The 22,858-nt window shown below is 40.1% G+C and overlaps 2 protein-coding genes across 2 annotated transcripts; both read left to right on the forward strand.

Moving 5' to 3' along the window:
• The first annotated feature begins 10,100 nt into the window (after positions 1-10,100).
• Positions 10,101-12,099, forward strand: LOC137708835 (large ribosomal subunit protein eL20y). The gene is made up of 4 exons (XM_068447990.2): positions 10,101-10,257; positions 10,447-10,562; positions 11,091-11,154; positions 11,571-12,099. The coding sequence occupies exons 1-4, from the start codon at positions 10,243-10,245 to the stop codon at positions 11,910-11,912; spliced, it is 537 nt and encodes a 178-aa protein (XP_068304091.1). The 5' UTR covers positions 10,101-10,242; the 3' UTR covers positions 11,913-12,099.
• Positions 12,100-12,757: 658 nt separating this feature from the next.
• Positions 12,758-22,721, forward strand: LOC137749162 (3-hydroxyisobutyryl-CoA hydrolase-like protein 5). Its single transcript, XM_088689440.1, has 11 exons — positions 12,758-13,118; positions 13,257-13,580; positions 13,677-13,745; positions 13,872-13,927; positions 14,023-14,276; positions 14,522-14,607; positions 14,811-14,932; positions 15,041-15,101; positions 15,191-15,289; positions 22,261-22,367; positions 22,473-22,721. The coding sequence occupies exons 5-11, from the start codon at positions 14,213-14,215 to the stop codon at positions 22,525-22,527; spliced, it is 594 nt and encodes a 197-aa protein (XP_088545566.1). The 5' UTR covers positions 12,758-13,118; positions 13,257-13,580; positions 13,677-13,745; positions 13,872-13,927; positions 14,023-14,212; the 3' UTR covers positions 22,528-22,721.
• Positions 22,722-22,858: the final 137 nt, after the last annotated feature.

Raw genomic sequence — 22,858 nt, forward strand, 5'->3', positions numbered from 1 at the left:
GGTAGTTCTGTAAATTTACTTTAGCTATCCGTCATTTAGAAGACGAGCCTGGAAAACACGATAATACGCCGAGCATAGGTACTCACGAGATTCAATGGATGTACCTCAACTACTATTGGCAGCATAACACTAGATGTGAGAACACCATCAGTAGTCTTAAAGCAAACGTTCATTATAGTTAGTGACCCATCTCCTTATAACGCGATTCTGAGAAGGCTCTGGCTAGTGAAACTGGGCGCCGTAACCTTCCTTGAGTACTAAAAAATCTGATTCTGCATCCTAGGAGAATGAGTCAGAGAGATCAAGTTTGATCAGGCCGCATCCCGATGATGCATAATACAAATACTGAAGGAGTCAAAGAAGAAGTTATTCGCCCCCGTAGGAGCTACTGAGGTCATAAGGACATGCCTGCTACAAAATAGCAACCACAACAAGCAGATCAAGATAATGGCCTTTAAAAGGACACGTTGACAAAAGAAAAATGATGGAAGACAAAAGAGGACGCTAAATACATCATTCTTGATCCCGAGCAGCCGGAGAAGATGGCTAGAATCGGCCTACCACTGAGCCTAATCGGGCTCAACCGTTTTCTCTTGCGCTCAACCGATCAATGCAAGCATTTTTTCAAGGCCATGAAGAAAACGCAAATAGACAAGTGAGATGGTGAATACAAGAAAACATTTCAAGATTGGAGGAGATATTTGGCATCCCTCATCTACTATCCAAGCCGGAAGCAGCCGAGGAATTATATATCTACTTGGCAGTCTCAGATGTAGCAGTAAGCTTTGCCTTATTACAAGAAGAGCTGAAGGCCCAACTGCCAGTATTCTACACTTCTAAAACTCTTCTTGATGCGGAAACAAGATACATGAGGATTGAAAAGTTAATTTTGGCACTAATTGTTGTAGCTCGGAAGCTCAGACCATACTTTCAGGCGTACATGGTTGTCGTTTTGACTCAGTATCCCTTACGATCTATCTTACATGGTTCATACGCTTCTCAATGAGTGATGAAGTAGGCGTTGGAACTCGGCTAATACGGTTTAGTTACCAACCCCGTACGGCAATAAAAGCTCCGGCCTTGGCAGACTTCATAACGGAGTTCATTCCCGGCCTAGAAGACGTAACAACACAGCCTAAGGGTGCCTCTGAAGTAGCCAAGCACGCTCTGGCAGCACCAACCTTTTATGACAAAGACTTATGACGCCTGCACGTCAATAATTCATCTAACTACAAGGTTTCTGGAGCAGGCTTGGTTTTCATCACCCTAGACAGCTCGGTGCTCGAGCAGGCAATCACTATAGGCTTTAAAGTATAAAACAACAAAGCAGAGTATAATGCCTTATTAGCAGGCTTCTAAATGGCACAAAATTTAGCAGTTAAGAAGCTCGCAATCCATTCCCATTCTCAGCTTATCATTAGCCTGACTACCGAGAAGTATGCAGCAAAGCATCCAAGGATGACATTATATCTCGAGAAGGTACAAAAGTAGCTTGAGGCATTTCAGACTTATGCCCTCACACAAGTGCCACAGACAGATAACACTCACGTAGACGCCTTGGCAGCCTTAGGCTCCATTTTGGACCACTAGTTCAGACGCTCCATCCCAATCAAATTTTGGGAAAATCGAGTACAGCAGAAGAACCAGCATCCGAGGTGTTACAAGTCAATACAACCCCAAGCAGGCAAGATCCTATCATTGACTACCTAATTAATAGGACACTCCTTACAAAAAGATTGAAAGCTAGTAAACTCCAAATAAATGTGGTACGCTACTACATGTGGAACGACATTCTTGTCCAAAGATCATTTTTAGGCCCACATCTCTGTTGCCTAATACCTCTCGATGACTTGAAAGTTCTACCACTCAGAAGGTCGATCCTTAGCATAGAAGGTCTTCAACTCTGGCTACTACTGGCCCATCGTGCTTCAAGACGCTAAAGAATTTGTTCAAAAGTGCAACAATTACCAACGCTTTAAACATGTACCCGCACTGCCTGCCAACGAGCTCCACCTGGAGACAAGCTCATGGCCATTCATGCAGTAAACAATCGACTTGGTAGGGCCTCTGCCACTCGCTACTAGGGGCAGAGGTATGGTGATCGTGGCTACCGACTAATTCACCAAATGGGTAGAAGCAGAACTCATGACCACCACTACTTAATCAGACATAGAGGACTTCATATGGAGGAACATCATTTGCCGATTTAGCATCCCACAATCTATCGTTACCGACAACGGCCCGCAATTCGTGGGCAATGACTTGGCGAAGTTTTTCCAGGAATATGACATCAAACAACACATGTGTACACCTAGATATCCCCAAGGAAACAAACAGGCGGAGGCATCGAATAAGACAATCCTAGATCGCCTCAAGAGGGTCTTCACAGATAAGCAGGGAAAGTGGCTAGACGAACTTCCCTATATCCTATAGGCCTATCGCACAACTAAATGACAAGCAACTGGTAAAACTCTTTTCTCATTTGCATTTAGTTCAGATGCAATGATCTATCCCAATGTCATCGTGTCGAACATCAGCACCATACTGCCAATTTTGAAGCAAAACATAAAGGAGATGACCATCAATCTAAATCTGGCAGAGGAGGAATGCGAGAAGGTTATCACCCGCATTACAGCTTACCAGCAGCAGCTCATCTCCAACAACAACAAAAGGGCAAAGATCCGGCAATTTTAGCCTGGAGATTTGGTCCTAAGAAAAACATTCATCACTGCCCGAAGTGAAGACTCTAAAAAGATGAATCATATCTAGGAAAGTCCGCACAATGGTCTTTTTTAAGGCTTAGCTAGACTGAAGGATTTTAGGCCTTTGGCTTGATCCGCCGGGACTCGAGCCCATAGGAGGAGGAGGCACGCTATGCAGCTCGTCATTTGGATGGCTGCCCACGAAGATGGACCACAGTTGAGCATCCTTGATGTGGCCAGCCGCTGGTAACCCCCGGCTGAGCATCTTGTTTGTGACCAACTAGTAATCTTCGTGTTACGGAATAGTATTCCCTCTACTCGTTAGAAGGATTTCCCTTTTGAGCATCCGTGATGTGACTAGCTAACATTCGTAGCTGAGCACCCTTGGTGTAATACATATGTGATCTTTTTTAGGATAAGGAATTCTAGCTCCGACTACATGCACATGGTTCACTCGGTTGAGCATCCTTGATGTGACCAGCTAGTGTAAGTAGCTGAGCATATTGTATGTGACTAACTAGTGATCTCTGCATATTCTTAGAAAGCTAAAGCCGCTGCCAATTTAACGAGCAGCGTATGGTTTTTGAAAGATTATTGGGAACCTAACGTCATTGCCTATCTAACAAGCAACTTACAGTTTCTAGAAGATACATACGAACCTGAAGCCGCTGCTAATTTAACGAGTGGCTTACGATTTTTGAAAGATCCCTGGAAACCTAAAGTCTTTGCCAATTCAACAAGTAGCCTACGATTTTTGGAAGACTGGCTACGATACACCATTCGAGCAGTTAACCAAATAAACTTATACAACCGCATAATATTGTGAAAGGTTAACATGTTAGAGCGTATATGCACTACCTAGCGCAGAACTACCTCTTGGGTTCACACTAATTCCTAAAGTGTTGTGCTACTTGTTACACATCCTACAAAATTGGTTACATAAAGTGTAAATTGTTCTTTCAAACCATTGCCTACAAAATTCCATAGAACCACGCACTTTTAATTCGAAAGGGTAGCGAATTTTGGGTCCTAGCAATCTTTAGTATGTTGTGATGTAGGCCACATAACTCAAAGGATGAGAGAAATGACGACCATCTAAGCAGCCAATGGTCAGGAAGCAATAATGCAAGATAAAACTCAGCTGTTCAACGCCCTAGAAGATCAAAGCTAACAACTAAGGAGTTACACAGACTCACCTGCTTATGTAAGTAAGGCGCTTGACTGCTGGCTATCTGGTTAACAGCTTCACAGAGGTTCTAAGCCTAGATCGGCAGTCACATAAGTCATGCAAGCCCATCTGCTTATTAAAAAGTAATGCGCTTCGCTAACAACCTTATGGTTAAAGATCTAATGGACCATCGATACGAAACATGCAACTACGGAGGTTATCCGACCCTACAAGTTAGAAGTTTCAAAAGATGCCTTAAGTTAGCAAAGAATCGCACCTGACAACCCGAAGTTGGTGCGTAAAACAATGAAGATAGGCTTGACTACTTTGTTCAAAGCAACTTGCTCAATTGTTCATTATACAGCTAAAGCTTAAAGCAAGGCACATAGACAAAGATGAAGTAAAGCGAATAAAAATAGTTTATTAATTTCTATCAATTTGGTAAACTGGCACAAAGGCCAACAGAGTTCAAGCAAAGGAAAAAGAAAAGAAGGAAAGGAAAAGAAAGTAAACCCTAAAGTTTATCTAAAAAAACTACTCCTCAGCAGCTTGGACATCTTCTGTAGCCGGATCACTACCACCATCATCAACCTCTCATGCTTCATCTACAGCTGTCCCATCTTAAGCAGCATTATCACTAACCGTCCCTGCCTGGGTGGTACCACCTTCGGCAGCACCTACCTAGGTAGCTTAATCTTCAGCTGCTCCACCAAAGGTGCTCTCAAAGGAAAACTTAAGCAGATCATCGGAAGAAATAACAAAAAGCTCGACGTCCTTATCAAAGAAGACTTAGTTAGACGGCATGCCAAGGAAATGATCTATGTAGCCAAGCTTGTAGAAGCCAGCTTGAGCTTAGGCAAGGATAACCTCAAGACTAGACTTCTCGCTTTTCAACTGCTTATTTTCCTCAATCAGGTCAGTACGAGCATTTTGCAACTCATCTAGTTTCTTTTTTAGGTTCTCGTTGGCAGACAATGTTCTTTGCAGCTCTACTTCCTTGAACTCAAGTCTACTAACGAACTTCTTGAGTCAAAAACCTCATTATGCATGGCGAACAACTCTACAACCTTGGTATTACAAGTAGATCGAAATTCTGAAATGGCAAACTCAAGGTCCTGCACTAGCAACGCTTGGACTTCAATCTCTTTCTCTGCAATGCCATACTTCCCCTGGATCACATTAAGCTGAGCCTTTAAGTCACTGATCTCTTGGTGAGCGGTCTCAAGCTACTGAGCAATGGGGGCAGAGGCATCAGATCCCTTCAAAAAGGCAAGTTCAAACTCCAACTCTTTAATTTTCTCAGCAGCCAAGCAAGCTTCTGCTACCATGGCTACCACTATCTTCCTACAAGCCTTGGCGTCATCCTGCTCCATACACGTGTACTCGACCGCTAAGATCACAAATTTCTGCATCATAGCAAGCATGAAACCCCTTCGCGACTGAGCCTTACGCCTCACAAAAAAACTAGAGTCGATAACCTTGATTACACCATTAACAAACTTGGCACATACTTCTGTGTCCTCAAGCAGATTGGGCTTTAACAGTGCATGGATCTCGAAAAACTCCCCCAAGGTTGGTTTTGCAAGCTGTTCACGGTTGCTCATGTGGGCAAGCGATTCCTTCTTAACAGGAAGACCTGTCTTGGCAGTGGAATTGTCATCCTCACTTTTCACCGCTACACGCACCTCCGAAATTAGATCAGACTTGGGCACGGAAAGCTGTCTTGGAATAAAACCAAACACAAGGGGCACGATAGAACTCCTCCACTGCGCAATCTTGTCAACAACTGTTCTAGCAATCCTCAGAGCAGCAGACTTTACAGGCTCAGATCCAGTAGTTTTTTTCTTCCCCTTGGAAGAAGTCAAGTCAATCATGAGCTTCTTAGCAATGAACAGACCCTCGTGAGTAGTAGAGGAAGTCTTTGGCTTTTTCTCCACCAATGGCTCTCAAGTAGGCGACGAAGATCTCTTTCTTCCACCTCCACTAGCAAAATGCTCCATGGTAATGATTGGATGAGCGAACGCCTCACCCTTAATCCTTCTAATCGGCAACCCACTTTTCTCCCTACGAAGAGGACTGAGCAGCCACTTTTCTCCCTGCACACTTTTCATGTTTAAAGAAGTCTTAGAAGTTGAACCGAATTCCGAATCTACATAAATAGAGGAGGACAAATCAGAAGACATATAAACAAGAAGTATAAAGACGTTTAGAGACTAAGCAACCCAATTCATAAGATAGGCGAGGCACGCACCCCAGCGCCAAGGTCTATGCGCATAGGCCTGAGCCTAGCACACCTGGCCCACGCCAGCCACACACAAAGTACATTCAGTTTCATCACCTGAGCCAGACCGAAAGCGGAAGCCTAGCAATAAGTTCAATCTCCAACAACAACGCAGCTCATGTTACTAGCCTTCAGCCTAAGCCGAGACCTTTTCGTGCCATGTCGACAACAGCAGTAGCAGCACAACAGCCTCATGGCTGCACAATTCCCCGCGTCCTTGACCTTCGTCAAGCCAATATTTAAGCCCCAAGGCTCTAAAAAAATCATGAAGAAAGAGAAAATTAATTTTTTTTCTTACCTTGGAGAAAAAGAAAAACAACGGAACACAATTCTTTGCATGGGCAAACGAAGAAGATTGCTAGGGAGGAGGAACAAATATCCTCTGGCTTTCTCTCTTTCTTGCGGGGTTTTAATTGCACTCTAAATTTATGTAACCCCCTGCTTGGCGCAGACTTAAATAGGTTTTGGTGGCAATTACATTCCCTTTCCTAGAAGAATTTAAATTCCAAATCAAATAGGGAATCTACATTAAATTGGGACACAAACTCCATGGCAGCTTTGGATTCCTACACCTCATGCCCTTTCCTGCGAGCAGGCAAGCATGTGTGGGGGCATTTGTGGAGCCAAAAATAAACCCAAAAATCATGGAGCTGACACGTGGATTATTTTCCAAGAAAGACAAGACTACCCCTATTAAATAAGCAGGAAGCAGTCTCATTCACCACGCGCAGCTGAGGTTGAGCATGCAGAGATCAACGACTGCTCAAGGTACCTCTGCTTGTAGGAAAAGTCAAAGATATTTATGATAGGATAATTCCTTATTCTTATCTTAAATACATTCATAATCAGAGAAAACCTCTTTCAAGTAAGTTATCCTAATTCCATTTATTTAGGATATTTACCTAATTACTCCAAGATATTTATTTACACAAATATCTTGGAATATTCCACCCAAAATTCACCATAGGGCTAGCCACCCTTAACCCCTAGAGGGCCGGCCCACTTCCTCATTTTCTCCTATAAATACACCATTTATCTCCAAAATTCAGGAGGTTTTTTGCTACCTACAAATACTCAAACACATTCTTTCTAGAATTCTAACTTTAGCATCAAAGATTCTTCGGCCAAAGCCCCCCCATTTATCGTGGGCGCGTGAGGTTTTTGGTCTTAATTTTAGGTGTTATTATTTTGCAAGTGCATTTTCGTCAAAGAAAGAAAAGGCGAAAATTTGCATCCACACTTGATCTTCACACTCTATTTATTACTATTACATTGGAACTACATTTATGCACATCCACAGACGGAGGTAAAATTTAGTCGAACTTGCCCATGATTTTTAGCGAGAAGTGAGAATGAGAATTGAGGGGTGTGGTTGAATTCGAATAGAACATCCTACATATCTTCGGAAAGGAGAATTAAACCATGGGTGTAATTATAGGAAAGAATGGTGTGATGTGCGATACATCGTGAACCATCTTTAACGAATAGCTTATGGTAAGGTGTTAAGGAAATGAGTTCTTTATGGACGTGTTTATGCGTAGATGACAATGTATATGCAGGATGAGCTTCTGTTAGGATTATAAAGAATATGTGTATCTTTCATTGTGATTGATTAGAGAATCCAGAGTTAAGTCTTGAGTCTTAAAAGACTTAGCTGAGTATTTATAGAAATCTAAATAGTCCTTACAGGGAAAGTGATCCCAATTAAATTAGGAGACTATTTAGGAGGAAATCTAGGATAAGATACCCAATCCTCTCTAGAATCATGTTTACATTGCCTAATTCCTAAGATGTCCTAATTTGACTTAAATTAGGATTTCCTTACTTGGGAGACAAGTAATTCTTTAATAGAATTTTGTCTAACCACATCTATCTAACTTCGCTTGGTATTATGACTTTGTCTGACTTGTCTAATCTGACTAAGGCTAGTCCGACTTAACTAAGGTAGTTTGGTAGTCCAACCTGACTAAGGTAATCCGGAAGTTCGGTAGTCCAACCTGACTAAGGGGCCTATAATACTAAGGGCCTATAAGTGTAACATGTTTCGATCCACATTAGGCCTCTTAGTTTGTTTACTTGCTCGTCAAGTGCTATGGGCATTTCAGTCATTCTCGCCGCCCAAGGTGCCACATATTAAATATGTTTAAGTTTCAAGTTCTATGTAATACATAGACACAAATCTCAAAATTTAAACATATTTAATCGTAGTTAATAGGATAGTAAGCACTAGCACCACTCGAGTTGTTAGCAAAAATGCACCCTGCAAAATTTTTAAGGAGAACTATCAAAATATTACTTTAGGAGCTCTATAAAAGAATACTCCATACTTCAAAGAATCATAATGACTATGAGTCAATAATTCATAATGATTATGAGTTAGTTAGCCAATATAAATTTAATATTTACTTAAAACAATTAGCATTAATTATAGAGAACCATTAGGTGCTCCTTTTTCCCTTCCTATATTACATTTGATTTTTTAAAAATCCTTTCTAAATTTGAGTTAAGAGCTCATTTTAGAAGCCTATTGGAAAGGGTAATGCTAAGGTAATCCTCTCTAAATTCTAGTTAAGTGTTCATTTAAAAACCTCTCGGACAGTACTATAGACACCTTGTAAGCATATGTGACGAGCAAATAAATCATATGAAAACATGCCATGGATAATTCTCACAAATCGTAAGTTAAATTATTTCTTTAAAGTTTTTTTTTCCTCCGGCTAAAAGCAATCAAATTAAGTTTAATTACATATATGCATTCCTTGGTACTCAATTTCAAGTCTCACATAACCATATAAAACTCATATTTTATCACTCTCTAAAACCCATGTCGCTTTAAACTCAACTTGTGTCTCAATTTGCCCTATACTAACCAAAAAAAAAAAAAAAAAAAACGTATATAAATCAGTTAAAACCGTATACGTGTTGCAAGTAAGATCCATTGTTGCTTTAGATGTAAACCACATAAGTGCTGTGTGGTTGAAAATTTATTTAAAAAAAGTAAAACTCTAACAAAACCGAATCTATTTGTGCAACATAAACAGTTTTAATATAGATTTATTAACGGATTTTGACTATAAGGGGCAAATTTAAGACACGTGAGAGTTAAGTGAGGCTTGAGTTTTGTTTTCAGGGTGTTGTTGTTTGTTTCCGAATTTAGAAAAACAGTTACCACAAATAAGTCATTAAACTTTATTTATTTATTTTTTTAAAGGGAAACAACTGGTGGCAAGTCACAATTATCTTTTTTTTTTTTGGGCCCGGAAAACTTAGCCTCCTATGGCCACAAATCTAGCTTCCCCACCAGCAGTGCGTTTCGAACCCAAGATCTCCAGTTTTTAATTTTAAAGAAATCTCGTAATTTGTCATTTACCACTAGATCACCAGCTTGTGGTTAAATAAGTCATTAAACTTAAAACTCGATAGATGTGGTGAACCTGCGCTTCAAGAATTTAAATAATAATTCAAAAAAAAAAAAAAGTACATCCAAGTCAATAAGTCCATGAGAGCATGCACATTAAGACCATATAGATTTTTTATGCGCATTTGAGAAATGTAAAATTCTTCTGTCACTTAATCATATTGTTTAATAATAATTTTCTTAATTTGTAAATGAAAAATCTTAGATTTTAATTGATTAATGAGTTTTATATCTATTTATTTTTTCACCTGCAATGATTACGCAGTTCATTTGAATATGAAATCTATTCCTGAAAAGGCAACATCCCACGTTTTTTTGCTACCCAAGGCTTCGGTACATTTTGAAATAGAGATCTTTCTACTAGAGCAGGTGCTATCCGAGAACAATTAACCGATTTGGATTTACAAATTATAGCGTTATATCAAAAAAGAAAATAAAGTTTTTATTCCATCACTGTAAATTTACATTTGGGCCATTATGGAGTGAAATTAAAAAACTTCTCAATCCCAATAAGTTGGGCTTTACTTAAGACTTTTGAGGGCCCAGATACACCGAGCAGGGGAAGTAGGGTTTTTTAACCTTCACTTGTTATAGAGTTCTGGAAGACAAAGTGCTTTTGCAGCCAGCAACACTCAGCAGCCAGAGCAGCGGCGCCTCTCTCCCTCATCGCAAAATGGGTGTTTTCAGGGTGAGCCGCGATGATCTTACTCTGTCGATCTTACTTATAACAACCCAGTTTTTTGTTTTCAGAAATCATTTTCTGTGATGTCATTTTTTTGTGATTTTATTTCGTTTTTCAGTCAGTTTTTAGCTTTTTGTTTTCCGAAAGCATGGATTTAGAGAGATTAAAATGGTGGGTTTTGTTTTGTGGAAACAGTTTCACCAGTACCAGGTGGTGGGGAGAGCCCTCCCGACTGAGAAGGATGAGCACCCCAAGATCTACCGGATGAAGCTCTGGGCCACCAATGAGGTCCGTGCCAAATCCAAGTTCTGGTAAGCTCTTTTCCATCTTTATCTATTTTGCTCTATGCCTTGTATTTGGTTCATGAAAATTGTTGGGAATGGAAAAAAAATTGAACTTTTAATATTAGATTTTTTGGTAATTTATGGTTTATAATACCAGATAAACTAAACCCACACTTACCGTTGGTGCTAATATAACTAATTTGTATTTTATATATTTGTTTTTATTTTTGAATGGTGTAAATCAAAGTAAAATAAGCATAATTTTATAGTTCCGTGAAAGGGCAAAACTTGTCTGCACTTGTGAGATGAACCAACTGATTGCGTTTTGAATTTGCTTTAGGATGATAGTAGGGGCCAGGAAGTTGAGTCCTAGAATGGTTGTCGTCGTGGTTGTTTTGGTCTTGGCCTCCCTGTAAACCGAAAAGCGAGAGAAATTTAATTCTGTATAAGATTAATCAACTTTTCATTGTTCACGAATGCTTCATCTTTTGCTGTGTTTTTGGGTTTTCAATCTCATTCGGATGTTGTTCTCTTGATGTGTATTTTTATCATTAGGTACTTCTTGAGGAAGTTGAAGAAAGTGAAGAAAAGCAACGGACAAGTTCTGGCCATCAATGAGGTATGCATCTTACATTTTCATCTCTCTCGTACTCTATGAACCAACATGAAGTTCCTTTACCTAATGTCTGTTGGCTTCTTAAGCTGGGCCATAATTCAGATAAAAATTCGTTCTAGTTTGATTGTTTATGCTTAACCTAGAGCTGAATTGATTGTGAACTCAGTTTCTGATAACGTTTCATATATTGTTATGATAAAAGTTCCGGGGTTTTTTATTCCTGAGATATACGCTTATATTATGTGGTAGCAGCTTCTGGAATAGGGTTGTCACTTAAGATTTAACTTTTAAGGTTCTTTTTGGCGTAACGTTGGATGACACTAAGTTGAACATGTTGACACTGAGAGGAGCTGTTTTTTACCGTTTAGTATTCAGGGTATTTGGGTTGAAAAGAATAATTCTGATATTGTTGATTGCAGATTTTTGAGAAATATCCTACTACCATCAAGAACTATGGGATTTGGCTTCGATATCAGAGCCGAACTGGTTATCACAACATGTACAAGGAGTACCGAGACACAACTCTCAACGGTGCTGTTGAAGCCATGTACACTGAGTTGGCATCTCGTCACAGGGTGAGGTTTCCGTGCATCCAAATCATCAAGACAGCTACCATCCCAGCAAAACTCTGCAAGAGGGAGAGCACCAAGCAGTTCCATAACTCCAAGATCAAGTTCCCGTTGGTGTTCAGGAAGGTTAGGCCCCCAAGCAGGAAGCTCAAGACGACATACAAGGCATCCAGGCCCAACCTCTTTATGTAATCTTGTTATGTCCTAAGGGTTCCCTTCATCCGAAGGCTTTGCATTTTAATTAGTTAAACTAGTTACCGGATTTTTGCTTCGTGGGAGTATGAACATCTTTTTTTCTATCATCTGGATTGTTTCAGTTTTGAAGATTGCACACTTTACAAGTTTAGAATGAATTTAATGAGCTTGGTACTTTCGCTTATGCTTTTCATTTGATATACCCTTTCAAGTATGCGCATCATTACTTTTGATAGGGAATTTTGTCTCGGATGCCCGGCTTTTGGCCTGATTTCGTTGGTTTCGTTTTTGCGTATGCTGTGCTGCATGTAATCTGCATCTGCAGATGAGTATCTGGTGAGATTTCCCGGTAACTAAGCGGAGCAATACGGTGAACATTTGCCCTCAACGTCTTGAGTTCGATTTTCTGCCTTCACCGATGTCGTTTGATCGAATGACAAGTACATATATGATGAGTCGATGACCAAGGCTTCCTCAGGGAGAAAAATGAATCATGTCATGTACCTCCCAAATGAAAATGGATTAGAATCAAAATTTTGCTAGGGTTACACTCAATGGTAACTAATAAGATTTCTTCAGCTACCCTTCTCATAAACCAGAGACTACTTTTCTCCAAATTATCATATGAAAATCAGACAATGTGTTAATATCACAAAGAAAAGAAACGTATCAAACTGTGATTTATCTTGAACAGTGATTCCTTAAACGTAAATAATCAAGTTTTAACCCAAACCAAAACATCCCCTTGGCTTTGTTTTTTGGCTGAAGGCTGAGGTATCCCACTCTCCCAAGAATAGGAGTAATTCCAATGATGCCCGTAAAGGATAAAGGCATATCAGTCTACCTCACGCCACAGTCAAATAATATACGTCATCCCGAAACTTTCAATAAGAGAATTACCGATGTTTTTGTCAATTTTGTGACTCAAATCATGTACCAAAAGCAAACCCGACTTGAAATTCTACCGCATTTCTATTGTACCATTTTGCCGTGGGTCCCCTCGCTTGTAATGACGATGGGTTTGGTGGCAGTAACACAAATATAACTAAACCACGTGTCGTGAAAACCATGGGTGTAGTTGGAGGTGGTGGTTGGTAGATGGAAACCATACATAAATGGAAGTGGAAACACAAGTACAGACATTTGCTTTATCTCTCTACCAGACCAGTGACTTGGGTTGCTATCAACAACTCCATTGTTAACGTAAGTTGTGCTTCGTTGTTTGATCAATTGTTTCTGTTCCAGCTTCCATACTAGGATTATTCATAAACATTTGGAACTAATTATCTGGGATTACACAATCCATCTTTTGCTTTCTTTCTGATAAATTCGTTTCTGCAGTTTGTTAGATTATAACCCACAAGTTAACCATTCGTTGAAATGGCAATACAGATGAGGTAAATCTTCTTATGCATTTATAATTGAATGAATCAACCGAACGCAGTGGCATTCTAGGATTTATATAGCCGACCCATTTAGTGAATAAGGCTTTGCTGCTGCTGTTGCTGTTGTTGTTTGTACTTGTGCTGAAATTATTGCATGTGAATTACTTGATGGGTGTTTGCGTGAGTGATGTTTAAGGTTCTTGTTGGAGAAGAAATAGAGCATGTGAGATTGATCACTTTGAACAGGCCTCGTCAGTTGAATGTCATCTCATCAAAAGTGGTATGCTCAATCGATTTTGCGTCTATTTGTTGTTTCGTTCGAGTTCTTGATATCATTTCCTTTTCGTTCGTAATTTAATTGTTTTTACTTCAATAGGTTTCTTTGCTAGCTGAATACTTGGAAAAGTGGGAAAAAGATGACAATGCTGAGCTTGTAATTATCAAGGTTAGTTCCAATGATCCTGAAATCTCGAACCGCCATTGGTGCTCTTGGTTTAAAACACCAATATACAAACATAGCCATGTAGGTACTAGGCTTAGCCACTTGAGACACTCTGCTGTTCTTGTGTAGGGATCAGGTCGAGCCTTTTCGGCAAGCGGGGACTTGAAAATGTTTTATGACGGCAGGTAATCAAGTAAATGCTCTCTTTTGCGAAAATCTTTAAGTTCCCAACGTATATTGAAATTAGAAAATGAAATTGCTCATAATTCTCTTTTGGCAGAGGATTCCTGCCTTGAAGTTGTTTACAGAATGTATTGGCTCTGCTACCACATTCATACTTACAAGAAAACCCAGGCAATGTTTCGAGAAAAGTAGCTTTCTGTGATGCATTTATTCCAAGTTTATGTCATTGTTGAAGGTATCACAGAGGAAATCGTGTTAATTAGGTGGCTCTGGTTCATGGAATTTCAATGGGTGGAGGCAGATCTTTGATGGTCCCAATGAAGTTCTCAGTACTCACAGAAAAAACTCTGAGTAACATCTCTATCCTTGGTGTTCACCGGCTTGATATTTACTTCTGCATAAGTGAAAATCAAACTTTTCTGTGGTATATTTCTTGATAACTTTTTGCCACTCCGGAAGCTAGCATTTCATACTGACTGTGGTTTCTCATATATGCTTTCCCATCTTCCTGGGCATCTCGGTAAGCATGCTGATAAAAAGGAAAAGAAGTTTCCACGATTTTTCTGAGACTGATTGATATCATGTGGAGAATGCAGGGGAGTTCTTGGCCTTAACAGGAGCAAGGCTGAATGGTAAGGAATTGGTTGCAGCTGGACTAGCAACCCATTTTTACCCTCTTGAGGTAACTTTCTCACTCTTCGCTATAATTTTCTTCCACTGTAAACCAAGTCTTGGAAGCATTGGTGCACAAGATTTTCCGTAACAATCTAGAAGACTGCATTGTAGGCTTCTCGTTTTGTGAGCGTTGTTATAGATCCACTGATAAACTCTTAATAGCTTTTATATGAAACTGAAATTTGTTATTGAACAGTGTTTTTGCATCAGAAAATCTCTGATCTAGAGAAGCGTTTGATAAGCTTAAACTCTGGAAATGAGAATGCAGTCAAAGCTGCGATTGAAGAATTTTCTGTGGCAGTCAAGCCTGATGAAGAAAGTGTTTTAAACAAGTAATAAATCTTAGTTGCTGATGTTTATTGCTAATTCCACTTCGATCCTTGGAATCAACACACAAATCTCTGTAGGTGATATCATTAAGCTTTCCTTACCTTTTTCAGGAAGTCAGTAATTGATGGGTGCTTCTCCAAAGATACAGTGGCTGAGATTATACAATCGTTTGTAAGTTACTTTTTCTCGTTTCATCAGAAAAATGCAGATTCCGGTATTTTCTCGGGCATAAATTCTACAAATATGTGTTTACTTTTTAGGAAGCAGAAGCAAACAAAGAAGGAAATGGATGGATAGGTCCAGTTCTTAAGGGCTTAAAGAGGTCATCACCTACAGGATTGAGAATAACTCTAAGATCGGTACGGTTTCTTACATTTGATAATGCATATTGGGTTTTGAGTCCTACTGCTTAGTAGGATGGTTTTGTGTCATTTCTAGTTAATGGAAGCCCAAAAACTTGAACATCCATGGGAATGGAACCCCTTCACAATTCCTTGTGCCTTCGATTGATACATTTCATGTTTAAGTTGCCTCTTGACTTATTATTCTTCAGATTCGCGAAGGCAGGAAGCAAACATTGTCTGAATCTCTGACGAAGGAATTTAGACTCACAATCAATATATTAAGATCCACAATTTCTGAGGATGTTTATGAGATAATTGTCGTATAACGATATTACTAACTAGAACATGTACTATGGTCATTCCCATGCGGAAAATTCCTTCTCGCTCTGTTGGAGCGAAATTTCTTACGGGAAGAAATACCTCCACAGATTGGTTGACCGCAATCCTCACGTTCATTGAATCCGTCGTAAGAGGCATCCCCGAACAGTCTTTCTCCGTAGCTTGTCTGGGCGGGTACCTACAAGAGATACTCCGACGCTCAAGTTAGTCCATTGATTTTCTATTCTCTGGTTTCTCTCGGTCTTCTTGCTCCTTGGCTCCTCTCCTTATTTATAGGACTACATGTTTGGAGAACAAGTACCAGAACCTGTCTTCCTCTCCCTCTTCCTTAGTGGTCCTTCGTAGTGGAGGTAGTTATCTAGACACAACATACATGCTTGGGTAGTCAGTACCATGACTTGTCTTCCTCTCCCTCTTCCTTAGTGGTCCTCCGTGGTGGAGGGAGTTATCTAGACACGAACTACATGCTTGGGAAACAAGTACCATGACTTGTCTTCCTCTCCCTCTTCCTTAGTGGTCTTTCGTAATGGAGCTAGTTATCTAGACTCATTTCCCTTCTCTTGCGTCTGTATATTTCTTATGGGCTTTCCTCACGGTTTATCTTGCACAACATCATCTCTTTGGATGTCTAGTATTGGCCCATGAGTCGAAACCGGATTTTATCCTCCCACAATGCGCCCCCCTTTTTCCCTTTTTACGATGCAAAATAAGGGAAAACTGAGTCTTTCAATCGCATGAGGCCTTGAAATTATATTCTTTAAGCCGAGTTAAAACTTCAAGCATTTCTTTCTAAAGCCCAATTTGTGGAAGCCACTTTTTCTAAGGCCTAATTTACTACAGCCTTTGCCTAACTCTCGAATGCTCTGACATCTTTGCAAAATTTAGGAACTATCATCTTAGCATATCTTTAATTTTGATGATGATTTCGAACGAACTTTGAGAAGAAAGAGGAAGGAGCCAAAACCTAATCCACCTAGTTCTAGCTCTAAATCTGAGTTTGAAGAAGAGGAAGAGGAAGAACAACTCATGGCTGCGGATAATCGAACAATCAAGGAACTTTCAACCTCGGGATTGGACAATGCCATACCCCTATGCATTCAATATCCTAGGGCAGCCCAAGACAAGACCGATGAGTTCGAATTGAAGTCTAGCTTGCTGTATCATATTCCCAAATACCATGGGCTGTCCATGGAAGATCCAAACAAGCACTTGAAGGAATTTGAAATGGTATGTTCAAGCATAACCCCAATCAACGTGGATGGCAACATTTTGAAGATGAAAGCTTTTCCATTCTCTCTTTTGGAAAAAGCTAAGGATTGGTTGTATGAATTGGCACTTGGAACCGTCACCTCTAGGGAAAGCATGAAGAGAGCATTCTTGAAGAAAATTTTCCCAACTTCAAGAGTGATTCTTTTGAGGAAGAAGATTAGTGGCATTCAACAAAACCAAGGAGAATCTTTTCCAACATATTATGAGCGTTTCAAGACTCTAGTTGCATCATGCCCTCAACACCAAATGAAAGAAGAGCTTCTAATTCAATATTTCTAAGAAGGACTCCTTCCAATTGAAAGACAAATGCGAGATGCTTCGGTATGTGGTGCTTTGGTTGACAAAACACCAATTGATGCCAAGACTTTAATTTCAAATCGAGCCTTGAATGCATAACAATACGAAGGAGTTGGACAAAGGGACACCCCATGGCAGCAACCACAAGTGAATGAGGTAAGTGCAATTTCTGAAATTCAATCTTAATTGGCTAATCTCACTGTTCTTGTGTCACAGGTTGTTGATGGATCCAAGGTGCAAAAAGCAAGTGTATGTGGCGTGTGCACTATGCAAGGACATCCCTCTGAGCAATGTCCTCAATTGATAGAGAATGGAAGATGGGAAAGTGCCGATGTTGTGGGTTATCAAGGCCAAAATCAACCAAGGCATGATCCATACGTCAACACTTACAATCCGGGGTGGAGAGATCATCCAAACATGAAGTGGAGGGAGCCTCAACAAACCCAACAACAAGGAGGATTTCGACAGCCACCCCCTGGGATTTTTCAAAGGCCATATGCACCAATGCAGCCTCAACCATCTCCGGCCCAACCAAATTCAGGTATGTCCTTGGATAATGATAAAGTTATTCAATTACTCACCTCTTTGACGTAGGGAGTACAAAATCAAGCCAAAGAGATGCAAAATCAACTAAGGATTAGGTGAAAATCCCTTATAAGTTCATAACAATTAGGTGAAAATCCCTTATATTTTAGCATCAAATTCATGCATACAAACTAAGTAGGCCTCCTTAATCAACATACAAGAATAAGTTATCAATCAAGCAGTTAAGCAAATTGCATTCACGATTTATGAAACGATAATTGGATGAAATCAATTCATATCACATATATGTTCATGGCTTTGAATTCTCCTCTAGCCAAAATGAAATTAGTTCCTCATGTTCGCACTTAAACAAAGAAAACTTAAATTAAACATTGAAAACCGAAGATAGAATACACCTAAGAACGTTCCAACAATGCAAAACTTGAATGGCAAGCACGGCTCTATAGGTCTTCTCTCATTTCTCCTTGAAAAGTTACGGCACAAGGTGTGTGTGTATGAAATTGGGTGGTGGTGTGAGATGGATAAGTGGTTCGGCTTGTGTGTGTGAGGGATGAATGGCTGAATGAATGAATGGTTGAATGAATCCATCCCCTTTGTGCGGCAGATTGTATATATTTTAGCTTTGCACCCAACCAAATTTGAAGATGGAGGCCATCTTTTTGCGTATTTATTGCATTTTCATGTCGCGCTCAGTGGTCATCGCTTGCTTGACCTCAACCAACTCTTCCTTCATGCGACGTACTTCAAATGTCGCAGCATTGCGAGCTCCCTTCAAATCTGTGATCTTTTCCACATATCCATGAAGTCTAGCTTGGCACTTTCTGACCTGCTCCTAATTAAGGCTAAGGGATTCCAACCTGACAACTAGTCTATCTGATTTTTCCTTTTAGAGTAGAGCCATCTGAAAACAACGGTAAGGTTAAAGCTTACAGAAATGATAAGATAAGCAGAGAATGAGATAATACCTTCATAAGACAATACGATTCATAGGAGTCAAGATCGTCATCGAGCATTGCCTCAAAGCGACCGATGACATTAGGATGAGTCAAGCCTATTGCCACAGTAGTAGCAGCGCTTGCATTGCCCCATAGATTATCACCAAGGGTGACAAAACTCCCATCTCTTTTTGTGAATTCAGGTCTCTAAGCTTAAGATGAATTATTGGAACTATCGCCACTAACCGAGCCAAATGGAGGAGGAGCTGACTAGCATTGCATGGGTCTAGGGGTTGTGCCGAAGATACTCGACGAACCACGCCTAGACTTTTTGGGCTTATCCACTAGAGGACATTTATCCGACTTGCCTGCAATTCTGGGCACTAGAAGATCATGAGGAAGCAATGCAACACAACGGGGCAGGGGAAGGTCAAAAGGTGGTGAACCCATAATAGGAGAATAATTCGAGTCGGAATTCGTGTCTGTTTGCCCTGTCTCCTTCTTTGAACCCTTCGTTCGGGAGTCGGTCACAAGTACGGGAGAGTCTACGTTGAACTGAAGCTCAATATCAAGAGTGAAGATATATCTAAGCAGGGGTCTGAGGGCAACGACTGGTCGACCAAACAATACAGGAAATAAATGATAGAGTTGCGGAGATAGGTGATTTGGGTAAGAGTGTCAGCTACTTCTCTAGAGCTCTATATCTTCCTCGTCACAAACTTCTTTAGCCAACACTTTCGGCCTTTGGAGATTATTTGTTTTGGACTATCCAATAAAGCTACGAAAGAAGCTCATGGTAAGTTATGTTTACATATTTGTGGAAAAGCTGATAGCAAAAGTAAATTTATATACCAAGTTTAGACCAAAAGTAGAAGGGATAGATAGTTGAGATAGCTCGGGAGCCTTCCAATTCCTCGAAATCAGAAGAGGGCGGTTCTTCCAATCTTTGGCTCTCGGGGGATCCAATGACAAGAATTTCTTGCGATATCTAGGTTTAAAATTAAAAACTAGTTTCACCCTTAATGGTAATCAAATCGAAGAGATAGAGGAAATCTCTGAAACCTAAGGATACACCTAGCTTCAGACCCAATGCCAGGAAGGTCGATATAACCAAGTAAGAGTTTGGGTTTAGTTGCATAGGGTGAGTATTTGTGAAGAATAAGATGGGATGAATCATGGGGTGGAATGGGAAATAAATGGCCGCTAAGTAGTCTGGAGACAAAACGGTAGACCCAGTTGGGATACCGAAACCTGAATACATGTCGGCTCCGACAGGAAGTGGGCTGAGGTGCACGTCATCTGGAACGTGACATTGGTCACGAGCCTTGACGATTTCAAAGTGTGGTGGAGTAATACCATATTTAGACCAATGTGTACGTCTCGACACGAGGAATGGGATGGGGGACTTGCCAACCGAAATTGATTCGAGAAGATAAGAAAAGGAATTTTGATCCGTAAACGTAAATGGAATGTTTGAAATATTCTCATATGAGGAGTTCGAAATGGAACAATTACCTATAAGCCAAGAGGCCACTCTGAAACGAGAAATCACAAGCTTGGTGGAGAAACTGAATTTATAAAAAGAGAAATGAGTGCATAAGGAGTTTGGACGTAAATCTTTAACCTTATGGATGAAACTCTAATTGAGGGGATGGGGGCTATAGACAGTCTGGTGGATAGGACAAGACATGTAAGGAAATTATTCTTTTCTCATGTGTATTTCAATGTGTAGTCACAATCTAGGTGATGAGAGACGACGATTTGACAAGAAGAGTAAGAGAAGAGAGCTTGTTTCGATGCACATGTTCAAAGGTGGAAAAGCGTACGTGACGACAGAATTTAGCTGGGCATGAAATTATGAAACACATTGAACCCAAGGTAATGACACATAAATATGTATATATGTATGTGCATAGAGAGATATATATATATATATAAATATATGACAAGTGTGTGTAGAGATTCGCATGTCGGTACGCAGAGATATGCACATATATGTTGCGTGTAAGTATGTCAGTGTGCCTATATATACCTATATATCCACACACACACACACACATGTGCATATATATATATATATATTATGTATAAACCTAAACGAAATCCAGCCTAGACGTACAAAATAGGAACTAGGTGTGCAGAGATAACTTTGTCAGTCAACTTTCGTAAGTTATGTGAAGGTGTTAGTCAACTTTTGTAAACCATACGAAGGTGTCAACCCACTTTCGTAAATTATGCGTCAGTCCACCACATCCGTAAATTGTGTGAAAGTGTTTCACGTTCATAAGTTCCACATTCGTAAACTACGCGAATGTGCTCCAAGTTCGTAAATTATGATGTGATGTTTGTAAATTATGCTAAAGAATCAATTGACTTTCGCAAGTTACGAAAAGAGTCGGTCCACTTTCGTAAGTCATGCGAAGATAGTTCACATTTGTAAAGTTACGGAAAGTGTCAGTCCATTTTCGTAAGTCATGAATCAGTCCACTTTCGTAAGTCATGAGAAGATAGTCCACGTTCATAAAGTTACGGAAAGAGTCAGTCCACTTTCATAAGTCATGGGAAGATAGTCCACGTTCGTAAACTATGCGAAGGTGTTCCAAGTTCGTAAATTAAGCTGTGATGTTTGTAAATTATAAGAAGGAGTCAGCTAACTATCGCAAGTTACGCGACAGTCAACTTTTGTAAATTATGGTTTAGGTGTCAATTTACACTGATAAATTATGCTAAGATGATAGTTACTAAATTCTGTGAAGATGTCAGAGCATTTGAGAGTTAGGCAAAGGCTGTAGTAAATTAGGCCTTAGAAAAAGTGGCTTCCACAAATTGGGCTTTAGAAAGAAATGCTTGAAATTTTAGCTTGGCTTAAAGAATATAGTTTCAAGGCCTCATGCGATCGAAAAACTCAGTTTTCCCCTATTTTGCATACATAAAAAAGGGAAAAATAGGGTATTGTGGGAGGATAAAATCCGATTTTGACTCATGGGCCAATATCAATCATCTAAAGAGATGATGGTGTGCAAGATAAACTGTGAGGAAAGCCCACAAGAAATATATAGACGCAAGAGAAGATAAAAGTGTCTAGATAACTACCTCCACTACGGAGGACCACTAAGGAAGAGGAAGTGGAAGACAGGTCGTGGTACTTGTTCCCCAAACATGTAGTTCTATAAATATGGAGAGGAGCCAAGGAGCAAGGTACGCAATCAGAGCCCGAGAGAAACCAGAGAATAGAAAATCAATCAACTGACTTGAGCGTCGGAGTATCTCTTGCAGGTACCCCGCCCAGACAAGCTACGGAGAAAGATTGTTCGGAGACGCCTCTTACGAGGGATTCAGCGAACGTGAGGATTACGGTCAACAAATCTGTGGAGGTATTTCTTTCTGTAAGAAATTTCGCTCCAATACGCTCCCTCTTTCAAAGTGTACTAATCATCGGTTTTCATATAGAGGGGATTAGAGCTCTCACCATTGACAAGGATAATGCTCCCAAGGTAATCCCTCTATTTCCGTAAACGTTTTCCAATTCTTTCTGCTATGACTTAAAGATCAAATCATCTAAAGACACGAAAATCTAATGCGTATTGTTGTTGATTGTAGTGGAACCCGCTGTCTCTTGACAATGTGGGTGATGAGAAGGTCGACCTGGTCTTTCAGCCGTTCGCAGAAGATTTGGAGCTCGAGATTAAAGAAGGGGAAGCAAACAGGTAAATGCGGCTTCGTATGTCTTGTATCTGAACAATATTGTGGCTAAACGGGAGTTAACGGAAAAGAAAGAATCCTGAGTACGCTTTTATTTTACTCAATTGCAGGTGGGACGGCAAATATGAGAATTCAGCTTGCGCCTCCTTCAAGGTGACTGAGTAAACAAGATACATTTCTGGTCAGGGTTCAGGGCTGAGCTTCTTCCTCGAAGTTTTTGCTTTCGTCATTAGCACAAGTATCGTGTTGCATTCCTTCAAGCTTGTTTTCTGGGTTATTTGCCTTGATGGATACCGTTGTAATGAACTTCGGAGTATCGATTATCAATGTATGCAATCATTTACTTCAAGTATTGTCAATCTGAGACTCTGAAAACCCAATGTAATAAGGTCGAAGATTTACCTCTACTAATGGGAACGATTCGGCCATAACCATTTTCCTTTCGATCAGAAAATATAAAAAGTTATGGGTAAGCCGAAATCAATCATGGAATACA

This window comes from Pyrus communis, chromosome 17, assembly GCF_041283825.1.
Source record: "Pyrus communis isolate YQ-2024b chromosome 17, ASM4128382v1, whole genome shotgun sequence".
In the NCBI taxonomy this organism is placed as follows: Eukaryota; Viridiplantae; Streptophyta; class Magnoliopsida; order Rosales; family Rosaceae; genus Pyrus; species Pyrus communis.

Excerpts from the sequence above, each read along its gene's own strand:
- LOC137708835 (XM_068447990.2), top strand. Across the intron at positions 10,563-11,090 it reads CGTGCCAAATCCAAGTTCTG|GTACTTCTTGAGGAAGTTGA; the intron begins GTAAGCTCTTTT and ends TTTTATCATTAG. Across the intron at positions 11,155-11,570 it reads AAGTTCTGGCCATCAATGAG|ATTTTTGAGAAATATCCTAC; the intron begins GTATGCATCTTA and ends TGTTGATTGCAG.
- LOC137749162 (XM_088689440.1), top strand. The coding sequence starts at position 14,213 with ATGGGTGGAGGCAGATCTTTGATGGTCCCAATGAAGTTCTCAGTACTC. Across the intron at positions 14,277-14,521 it reads ACTCACAGAAAAAACTCTGA|GGGAGTTCTTGGCCTTAACA; the intron begins GTAACATCTCTA and ends TGGAGAATGCAG. Across the intron at positions 14,608-14,810 it reads CCCATTTTTACCCTCTTGAG|AAAATCTCTGATCTAGAGAA; the intron begins GTAACTTTCTCA and ends TTTTTGCATCAG.